The sequence below is a fragment of the Hypanus sabinus genome, chromosome 8, assembly GCF_030144855.1.
Source record: "Hypanus sabinus isolate sHypSab1 chromosome 8, sHypSab1.hap1, whole genome shotgun sequence".
In the NCBI taxonomy this organism is placed as follows: Eukaryota; Metazoa; Chordata; class Chondrichthyes; order Myliobatiformes; family Dasyatidae; genus Hypanus; species Hypanus sabinus.
Genome location: NC_082713.1, coordinates 51,614,822 through 51,626,455, shown reverse-complemented (window position 1 = coordinate 51,626,455; position 11,634 = coordinate 51,614,822). Strand labels below are relative to the sequence as shown.

Below are 11,634 nucleotides of genomic sequence, written 5' to 3'. Positions count from 1 at the left end.
TTCCATAATTTTCATTTAGGGAAAAAAAACATGCAAAAGCTGTTCTATTATCCTGGGACAAAGTAAAATTTGAGGGTTGGGGGAAGGGAGAGGGAAAATGGGTAGTGGTCCACATCTGCTGCATCAGCCCACTAGCACAACAAATATTCTTCATCATGTCTTAATGAAATAAGTTAATTGAAGACATGTTCATGTATCGATTACTAAGCTTCAGATACTTGTTGCAAGGATATGAGTTAGTGCCACAGAAGAAAAACATCTGTTAAAACATAAAGCATCACTTTTGTTTTAATTAAAATTTATGTAGGATGGGAGGACCAGGCTGGTGCTAAGGAGATACAGAATCAAAGGCAAAAAACAGATTTACATAGTTAAACAACAATTAAAAGTAACAGGAAAATAAATGTGATAACAACAATAAAGAGACTTTTGTATCCCATTTGCTCAAAATGTAAAGAAAGCTGTTAGTGGGGAGATTCTGCACAAATAATTTTAATCTCAGCTACCCAACAGGAAGGGCATTTGGTTGGATGCCCATTTTGTGGTCCTCCTGTTATTATGCTCTATTGAAATAAATCAAGCAATTTTGGTTGAAATTAGCTTGAACCTGTTAACTGAATTATCACTAAGGTCTGGATTTCTTACTAATTTCTTCTTATTGGGAGTTTTTTTTAAGATAACTAAGTGATGAATAGACATGCTTACAGTTACATAGCAGGGAAATGAGAAATATATAAAAAGCAGATCACTGCAATTAGAATTTGGATTCAACAATTTGATCAACCTGAATACTGAACTGCAAACTGTAACACACTGAGCATCCTCAATCATCAGCACCTTTATAGTTATGTCTGCTTAAGCACTATTGCATGTACTATATACTTAATTATCTATAATTCATGAAGGTTCAACTTTTAACTTTTCAAAACCCTTATTGATAATGAGGAACAGAGAGAACATGCAATCATAAACAAATCTATCATTAAACAGAAGAATGAAGAAGTTATTATACTTGCAGTAAATCCAATTCTGAATCAAAAGGTATAATCCAAATAAGTTTAATAGCTGATTTCAGATAACTGTATAAATGTGATGTGTGATTCATTCCAGAATCCAACTTTGTTTTTGTAAACAAAACAGCCAGGTCTATTCTCTATGTGCTTCTTAGAAATAAATCTGAAAAAGTCCAGTCTACAGACTTTCATCTAAGTTCCTCATTGCTTATATTATCAACACAATACATTTGTTAAATTTTTAAAATGAAATATGCTGTCAACTAAATAATTTACTTTTTTAACAAAAAACTCTGGTGTATATAAACAACAAACGTATAAACATGAAGAATTCAAAATATCCAATAATAACTGCTTTAATTTTCCAGCAAGACAATGCAGACTTCTTTATATAAACTAAGAGTTAACCAACAGGGTTCCAACTCCTTTTAGCAATATCAAACACTGTACAAAATATATACAGAGCAGTCTTATAAACTTCTAAGGATTTGTACATGAAGGTGTAGCCTCATCTCGTTTTAGAAGTTTATTAAAAGCAAAAAACTTCTGATGCTGAAAATCTGAAACTATAAACAAAATATACTGGAAATACTCAACAGTCAGATAGCACTGGTAGCAAGCAAAACAGAATTAATTTTTCAACGACCTTCAAGACTGGGGAAAAGCTAAAAATTCAGCACATTTTGCAGAGTGGGTGGGGGAGGGGAGGATTGGATGTAGAGAATGAAGAAAATAACCTTCCTTGAAATTTAAAATGTTTGGTTTTTGAATCTTTATGGCTCTGATGAAAGATGAATGATCTGAAGCATTAACTCTGTTTTTATCTGCACATATGCTGCATGACATGCTGAGTATTGCGGCATTTTCTGTTTTTATCTATTGTTATAAGTTTACTTTAGGTTACTGCAGCAGTTTTCAACAGATAAATACTTTTATTTATACACTACAACAGATTCTTCGCAATGTTGCAGCACCAAAATTCAGCTATCTCACTGGAAATTTTGCAATAAAAAATATGCCCAGTTAATTAGCAGAATTGGATTTCAACACGGTTGAGCTATTTGTTTTTCTGAACAGAAGTGCCATTTTTATTAAGGAATGCTGGGATATAAAATGAGATTGCAGCAGACCTTGAGCACCCAGATGGCAACAAACACTTAGTCAAATTACTATAAGACTGAGCTACTACACTGATTTTTGAATTATTTTTATCACCGGTAGTGATGAGAGGTAATTATCTTAATTCAGAATGATCACCTTTACAAGAAAATGTTAATGCTGAAGAAAAAGGAAAATGCTAGAATTGAACAGTAATGTAATTAGAAACAGAGAGACATAAAATATGTTAAAAGTCTAAGATTATATGTATTCCTTTATGAGCAATAAGCTAGTGTTTTCCTTTGAAATGCTGATTAGCAAAGTAAGTCTTATGAACACTTTCTAATTGCCAACAATCATGTTTAGGAACAATTTACAATATGTGAAGAAGGCACCATCTTGGCTGCTGTATTGAGTTGACATATGTAATAGTATTCATTTAAATAACCCAACCAATTTTGACTTATGAACTATCAATAATGATCTTTTTTTTATATACAAATGTAAAATTTAGGTGGTCTAGAATATTCTAGAAATAATCAATTCCAGCTAATAACTTTTTTATTTGATGAAATAATAAAACAAAGTGCATTTTTGTTTTTTGCATCATTTACAGTTAACTGAATAAAGTCCTATGGAATGCAGAATTGGGATGGGAGAATAGATGCTGAAAATAATGTAAATGGTGCAATGCAATATAAAACTTTGCAAAGATATCTGTGTTCATTACTCAATGAGCATATTGCTTGAGAGTTGATTTGCTGTATAACCCACTTTCTGATATAAACAATTAGAAGTGGAACTGGTAACACTTGTTTTTTTAACTATTATTCGCTCTGCTGATGAACCTGAATACTTAAGGAATTGTATAAATATGCAAATGTCCCAAAAGATTTGTATGTTGTTGTAAAGACAGAGTGCCAAAAACAGCAAGTAATATAAAGAATCTGTTCATCTAATTTAGTGACGTAGATTGAGGGAGTTGAATGTATCAGGCGGGTTACTTGCAAAACTTACAATTGTGACATAAATTTTTTATACCCTTACCTCAAATGTTAGTTGCAGCCTCAACTTAATCTCTCAGTTCAAAGCCAGTAACAGTACAGTTTTGTTTCAGCAACCACATCTTGCAGTAGAAATAAATCCAGAGCATATAATTGTGAGTGTACCTAATTAGTCATGGCAAATATTTATATTGCTTTTACTGTTGGCAGCAAGGTAACAAATTGGGTGCTAAAATGGGCAGTTATTTATAAATGGAGTATATATATACAGTTGTACAAGAAACAATGCAAGGTTTTGAGATTATTATCATTAGCTTTTAAGTTTCTGTACCAACTTTATATCCTTTGAGTTTTCAATTGTATAATAGGAATCAGAAAAATTGCGCCTCAGGGTTAAACAAGAATAGTAAGAATAAAATAAGCTTAAAATACCATTCTTTAGGCATATTGTCATCTGGTTTATAAGAAAACTGTAATTTAAAGTCTTGTTTACTTCTCTAACAGATTTCGTTTGTCAATACCAAAAGGAAGGCGACTTGTTTTGCATGGTTTACATGAAGTTGGAAAGACACAAATTAACTAAAGCTAGACTTAAAATAAATGTGCAAGAAATTTTAACTTATTCTTATTGCTAAATATTTTATAGAACCATTGGTCTTGGTACCTCCATAAAGGTATACTTTGCAACCAGATAGATATAATGGATTTAACTCTAATTCGAGACTAGTTTTAATGCCATATGGGTGAAACAAGGGAGAAGGAAAATTAACCATTCAAGTCCAATGACCACATAGGTTTTAGGCAAGGAAAGGTCACTGACAACAGAGCTGTGCTTTTACAAAGCTTCATTTGAGGACACAAATCATATTAACATTAAAGCACTATACAGAGGCATGGTACCAAAGGTATGTTATAGTCATTCAAGCACTTGGGCACATTGTCACAAGCTTCAAGACAATTTTTACATATAATCCAGCAGCAAAGCTCATTGGGACATCAAGACCAACATCCAAAAGTTTTGGAAAGTAGGATGATAATCAGATGAACAAGAACGGAGAAGGTGAAAAGAAGGGAAGGGAAATTAATGTGGACGTGAGAAGGGGTAAGGGAGAGGGGTGGCAAAGTGAAAGATGGTGAGGTGACAGCATGAAAATATAAAGCTGAAGGTGGAGAACCAAAGTCAAATTGAGTTAGGGGTATGAAAGGGGCCTAAATGCTCCTCACTGAGGAAGGTGTTCTCTTGCAGATTAGGAATATTTTTACGGTATCAGTGGATATTTAAAAGGTTATGTTTTAGGTTTGGGACTTGATGGCACATGTGCTTCTTAGAATTAGGGTTAAAAGTTCAACATTCAATACCTTTTCTCATTTGGGGAGAAGTAAGTGGAAAGTTGATGGTCAAGATGGTACTGAATGGGTATGAACACTTGGAAAGGCTGGATGGTCCATAATTTGATTTGGGTATGATAATGCAGTGCTTTGTAGCAACATGGGAATACGTAGAGAATTAACCTTGCAAGGAGACTTGCAGGTGGTTAAATTAAATATGTTGAAAAGATTGTATTTCTACTTACAGTCAGAAGAAGATAATGAGAGATTGGATCTGGGGAAGTCCCACTCTTCTGCAAAGGATAATGCAGGCCTGCTGGTGTTCATTGGGAATGGAGACAAGGGAAGGGGTGAGGGTAGAAGAACTAGTTTCATGCTCTTATTACCTGTGACATGCTGATTAGCTGGATGTATATTCTGAAATGCAATGTGACTGGAGAAAATGAGGGAGGAACTTTGGGTTGAATTGCTCTATACTCATCACTTTGAAGAAGTGTGCATATTGCTGATACTTTACTCATGAAGGAGACGGAGTGGGAAGGTTATGCACATGTCATTTAAGGCTGAGTTTTAAGCAATGAAATTTCATTACAACTACAGACGGACTATTCCGCTGCATTTGTCATGGGCCACTACACATAATGAGACATAAACTCTCACATTATAACCTGCAGGCACAATGAATGCAATGTTGCAGGTACTTGACATTTTAACATTTGACAGAATACAGAAATATAAATCAGTTCCACCCATGTATACTTCATCTAGACTGCAGTTTTTCAGACAGTATCCTTAGCAGGCATTCAGTTAATGACTGAATGACTGGGGGAATGTGAAGCTTGATGCATCTACAGTCACATAAGAACTTTAAAAAAAATACACCGCGTTCACAGGATTTTGAATACCAACAATGCAAGGCCCCATCTTTTTAAATCTGCTACCAACAGTAAAATCAGCAGCATCATATTGCACACTTGACATCAGTATGCCAAGTATCAACAACTGCTGAGAATTCTCTGGGTTATTAATAGCATGGAATCTGGTTTTACTGTGAATTATAATTACACTGCAACTAAAGTGAAATCCAAGCAGACTACCTTACTGGATTTGTTATATCTACTAAATAGATCACCAATCCAATTCCTGAGTTTTGCAACAATGCACATCCAAAGTGTGTCACATTAATATGAAAATACATGACTTCTTTAAACCTAGATAATTTCTTTCTGATATGTAATGAAATCTACTCCAACTGAAATGTGATTTTATTGTTGATGTTATTCCAAAATGAAAATTTATTAGATTTTAGCTCCATGTTTTGACTTAACTGGCAAAAATGGAATGTTGATTTCTCACAAATATAGCTGAAAACGTTTTGAATCAGCTTTGTCATTCAAGGAGACAAGCTTCTGTGTCTTTTTTTTAAAAAAAACTTTCTTCCTTTTAAATAAATATTTAACTTTAAATTGTCTAATGGCAGCAGTACAGAAAGCCAATGGTGCAACTCAACAAGCAGTCAACATAAAGTGCATCATCTCAGCGTTGTAGAGATTATAATTTAGGCTGTAATTATCAGTAACTAAAAAAATTTCCAGTGGGCTTTTCAATTTTATCTTATTAAACAGCATGTATCCTAGCATACAAGTTCAATTTTGATCAGTTTAACTTTGATTTAAAATTGCTTTAAGCTGGAAAATAAAACCTGCTCAAGGTAATATAAAGATCCAGAAAAATTACTGTGGCAAAAAAGTCATACTCCCTACTTGCAGGGTACAAACATTCAATTTCTAGATATAGCCTAACTTAAAGAAACTATTGATTCCATTAAGATACACGGTCATTACTAAATGTTGTATTTAGCAAAATTGTGTGCTCGGTTGCTAAGAACAGAACAATTTTAATTCAGAATGTTGAAAATGTGCCTTTTAGGCACTAGTAACTTGGTTCTAATTATGATACAGTGGATTCTTGATATTTTCATCTCAAAAAAAGCACCCATCATGTTTAAAACATCAGTTTGTTCGACTTGTGTGCAAGTTAGATACAAGTACACTTAAAAAAATACACCCAGTTGTATTTCTTCAATGAAGAATGGTGCATCACAGTAAAGCATTGGAGACAGGTTGAAGCTAGACTCTGCTGAATGCCTAAATTCAGCTTCACTGATGTGTACAGTTTTGCTTTTGAGTCAAAGCTTCTGCCTGAGAGGCATGTAGAGCAGTAGATGAAATCAGAAGTACACTAAGTGGCCAGGCATTTTCACCATCTCCTTGCAGTTGACTGACAGAATAGTTCCGAAAGTATGAACAGGCTACCTAATAGGCCTCTTGGGGGAACCTGATGTGTGATACAGAACTGTAGTTAAATTGTGCATTAAATACAGCAATTGTTATCTTTTCAAGGAGGAAATTGTGAGAACAACAGGAATAAGTAATGTTTCTTTTACAAGAATCAACTGTACCACTGGCATTACTGATTTTTCATGGTCAATGGATCACAAACTTAGATGTGCATGAACATAATTAGAAAATATTTTTAACGAACCTAGTTAAAATATTCTAATGCTTTCTTTAAACATCCCAGCAAACCTTGTACTGTTGCACTTTAAGGTCAGAACTGATCGGTTATTTCTACTACTTGTCAGAATGGCTAGTCAATGCCTGATTTGAGATAACAGCTGGCATACTGTAAACACCTGTTAGTACCCATTCAATTCACTTCCCATTTATCTGAGGTGGGAAAAGTTCATCAACCAGTCATGATTTTGGTTCACCTTGTGAATTTAATGACTTTTTCACAGTCTTCAGTTAATAATTCCACTGTAGAACCAATAAGATCCAACAGCTCTGGTACACATCGTACCAATTCCAAAGACGTCCTGCCATCCATGGAGTAGTACTGAAGATTCCCGAGCTGAAAATGTACCTGGCTTGTGGATACCTGCTTGTAAAATTCTACTTCAGTAATGGTGACAATTTCAAATTGAGGATAGCGGGACTGAAAAATCCTTACTGACATTTTCAGTCTTCGAAGAACTTCGGATAATACCAACCAATTACAAGGTCTGCACAAACAAGAAAAAAGAAAGTTAAGTATAAATCTGCCACAATGCAAGATATAAAATGAACCTTTTCATCTACTGTCCCCAGAATTATCACAACATTATAGATCAAACCATACCAATCGCTGGCCTTTTAGGTTAAAGAAATGTTGTCATTTTAAATTGCATAAAACAACATTAAAGTAATGAATGGGAAGCTACAGGCAGTGAGTATCTAATTTCTTGATAATCTGAACAGTAGATCCGTGATGTTCAATTTCATGAACATTACAGTGGCCAGTCAGAGATTGGAAGCAAGAGGAGACTCATACATGTCAGCATCTGGCATTAAAAAGCAGCACTTGGTGGGAGTTTCAGCATTTGAACAGTGGCCAATCAGAGATCGGTATTCATTGCAAGGGCAAATAAAAATAAGACAGGGGCTAGTGGAGCAGCCATTGCTGGAGGGGACAGTGTTAGAGTGGGGAGTTGAGACTTTAGCAAGAAGAGGCTGGAGTGAAAGGATGAAAAGCTGTAGGTAGATTTTTTTTTTCAGTTTACTTATTGTTTCCTTCTTCACAATTGCACAGTTAGAGCAACAAGGATGCCAGGAGAGATGGTTTAAATTCTCCTCTTGTGGGATGCGGGAAGGTAGGGAGAGCTCCAGTGTCCCTGACGACTTCACCTCCAGTAAGTGCATCCAGCTGCAGCTAACACTCGGCTCTAAGGAGATGGAGTTGGAACTGAATAAACACCAGATTATCTGGGAGACTGATGGAGTGATAGGACATACAGAGAGGTATTTACAAACAAGGTGAAGGACAAAGGAAACCGGGTGACAGTCACAAAGTACCAGTGCAGAGTATCTTTGTGGCCAAACTCCTCCACGACAGGTATACCACTTTCAATACCATTAAGGGGTATGACTTAGTAGAGAAAAGCCACAGTGGTCAGGTCTCTGGCACTCAGTCTGGCTCTGTGGGTTAGAAGGGAAATTGGGGGGGGGGGGGGGGTTGGGAAGAGACAAACTGGTGATTGAGGAATCATTAGTTAGGGAAACAGAAAGGTGGTTCTGAGGATGAGAATGAGATTCCCAGATGGTATTTTGCCTCCTAGGTGCCAGCATCTGGGACATTTCAGGTACTGTCCTCAACATTCTCAAGTGGAAGGATGGGCAGCCAGAGATAGTGGTCCAAATAGGTCCTAATGAAAACAGAATGGAGTTCTGCAAAGTGACTTTAGGGAGTTAGGTGCTAAGTTAAAGGACAATATCTCAGGATTGCCCCTGTACAACATCCTAGTGAGGCCAGAAATAAGATTAAACAGCTTAACATGTGTCTAAGGACTTGGTGTAGGAGGAAGGACTTCAGATTTTTGGTTTATTGGCTCTCTTCTAGGAAAGTGGAAACTCTACAGAAAAGAAAATTTACACCTAAACTTGAGGACTAATACATTGGCATGCAAAAGTTAGGGCACCCCTGGTCAAAGTTTCTGTTACTGTGAATAGTTAAGTGAGCAGAAAGTGAACTGATCTGCAAAAGTTGTAAAGATAAAGATGAAACATTCTTTTCAACATTTTAAGCAAGATTAGTGTATTATTTTTGTTTTGTACAATTTTAGAGTGAAAAAAAGGAAAGGAGCACCATGCAAAAGTTTGGGCACCCCAAGAGATTTGAGCTCTCAGATAACTTTTACCAAGGTCTCAGACCTTAATTAGCTTGTTAGTGCTATGGCTTGTGAAAGGCCAGGTGATGCAAATGTCAAAGCTTTATAAATACCCTGACTCCTCAAACTTTGTCCCAATTATCAGCAGCTGCCTAGCACTCTGAAAATTAAAATAAATGATGCCCACAAAGCAGGGGACAGCTATCAGAATGTAGCAAAGTGTTTTCAGGTAGCCGTTTCCTCAGTTCGTAATGTAGTTAAGAAATGGAAGTTAACAGGAACGGTGGACATCAAGTTAGGTCTGGAAGACAAAGAAAACTTTCCGAGAGAACTGCTCATAGGATTGCTAGAAAGACAAAAGACCTTCAGGAAGATTTAGTAGACACTGGAGTGGTGGTGCACTGTTCTACTGTGCAGCGACACCTGCACAAATATGACCTTCATGGAAGAGTCATCAGAAGAAAACCTTTCCTGCGTCCTCACCACAAAATTCAGCATCAGAACTTTGCAAAGGAGCATCGAAACAAGCCTGATGCATTTTGGTAACAAGTCCTGTGGACTGATGAAGTTCAAATAGAACTTTTTGGCCGCAATGAGTAAAGGTAAGTTTGGAGAAAAAAGGATGCAGAATTTTATGAGAAGAAACCTCTCCAACTGTTAAGCTCGGGGATGGATCAATCATGCTTTGGGCTTGTGTTGCAGCCAGTGGCACGGGGAACATTTCACTGGTAGAGGGAAGAATTAATTCAATTAAATACCAGCAAATTCTGGAAGCAAACATCACACTGTCCGTAAAAAAGCTGAAGATGAAAAGAGGATGGCTTCTACAACAGGATTTGATCCTAAGCACACCTCAAAATCCACAACGGACTATTTCAAGAAGTGCAAGCTGAAGGCTTTGCAATGGCCCTCACAGTCCCCCGACCTAAACATCATCGAAAATCTGTGGATTGACCTCAAAAGAGTAGTGCATGCAAGATGGCCCAAGAATCTCACAGAACTAGAAGCCTTTTACAAGGAAGAATGGGCAAAAATCCCCCAAACAAGAATCGGAAGACTCTTAACTGGCTACAGAAGGTGTTTACAAGCTCTGATACTTGCCAAAGGGGGTGTTACTAAGTACTGACCATGCAGGGTGCCCAAACTTTTGCTTTGGGCCCTTTTCCATTTTTTTAAATTTTGAAACCGTAAAAGATGAAAATAAGAAAGTAATCCTGCTTAAAATATTAAAGAAATGTTTCATCTTTAATTTTATGCCTTTTGGAAATCAGGTCATCTTTTACTCGCTTAGCTATTCACAGTAACAGAAATTTTGACTGGGGGTGCCTAAACTTTTGCATGCCACTGTATCCTAATGGGAGGGCTTGCTGGTACTGCATGGTGGGTTTAAACTGGGACTTAAACAGATAGTGGATTGGTTGCAGAATCAGATGATGTTAAGACCTCAAAGTCAGGAATCAAAATGTTGGACATGGTGGGACTAATGTTCTGAGTTGCATATATTTCAATGCAAGTAGTACTGTAGACATGATAGAACTGGAAGGATTGAAGTGGGAGGAGTGGCATTACTAGTCAGGAAAAAAGTCCAAGTTGATGAAAGCAAGGCAGTGCATGTTGTCTATATGGACTTCAACAAGGCATTTGACAAGGTGTCGCATGGGAGGTTGGTCAGGAAGGCTCAGTCACTTGGCATTCAAGATAAGGTAGTAAACTGGATTAGACATTAGCTTTCAGGGGGAAGCCAGAGAGTGGTAGTACACGGTTGCCTCTCTGACTGGAAGCCTATGCCTAGCGGAGTGTCCCAGGGATCGGTGCTGTGTCCGCTGTTGTTTACCATCTTTATCACCAATACGGATGGTAATATGATTAACTGGATTGATAAATTTGCAGATGCACCAAGATTGGGGGGTGTAGTGGACAGCAAGGAAGACTATCAAACCTTGAAGGAGCTAGACCAGCTGGACTACTGGGTTGAAAAACGACAGATGGAATTTAATGCAGACAAGTACGAAGTTTTGCACTTCAGTAGGACCAACTAGCATAGGTCATACACAGTGCAAGCAAGGACACTGAAGAGTGCAGTAGAAAACAAGGGAATACAGGTCCATAACTCATTGAAAGTGGTGTCACAGGTAAATAGGATCATTAGGAAAGCTTTCAGCACATTGGCTTTTTGAGTACAGTAGCTGGGATATTATGTTGACGTTCTTTAAGACGTCGATGAGGCCCAATTTGGAATATTGTGTGCACTTTTGGTCACCTGCCTACAGCAAAGATGTAAATAAAATTTAAAGAGTACATAGAAAATTTACAAAGATGTTGCCAGGACTGGAGGACATGAGTTATAAGGAAAGATTGCACAGGTGAGAACTTTATTCCCTAGAACATTAATGATTGAGGGGAGTATACAAAATCAGGAATGAAACAGACAGGATAAATGCAAGGAGGCTTTTTCCACTGAGGTTGGGTTAGAGTGGTAAGAGTG

The 11,634-nt window shown here is 36.9% G+C and overlaps 1 protein-coding gene across 4 annotated transcripts in view; it reads right to left on the bottom strand.

Annotated features, from left to right (window-relative positions):
* Positions 1-270: 270 nt before the first annotated feature.
* Positions 271-11,634, bottom strand: part of bcorl1 (BCL6 corepressor-like 1) — a 212,139-nt gene continuing 200,775 nt past the window's right edge. For all 4 annotated transcript variants that reach the window (XM_059977160.1, XM_059977163.1, XM_059977161.1 and 1 more), the window contains one exon: positions 271-7,508. In XM_059977160.1, the coding sequence (XP_059833143.1) occupies positions 7,214-7,508 (295 nt within the window). In that variant the 3' untranslated portion in view covers positions 271-7,213. The remainder of the gene's footprint in view (positions 7,509-11,634) is intronic.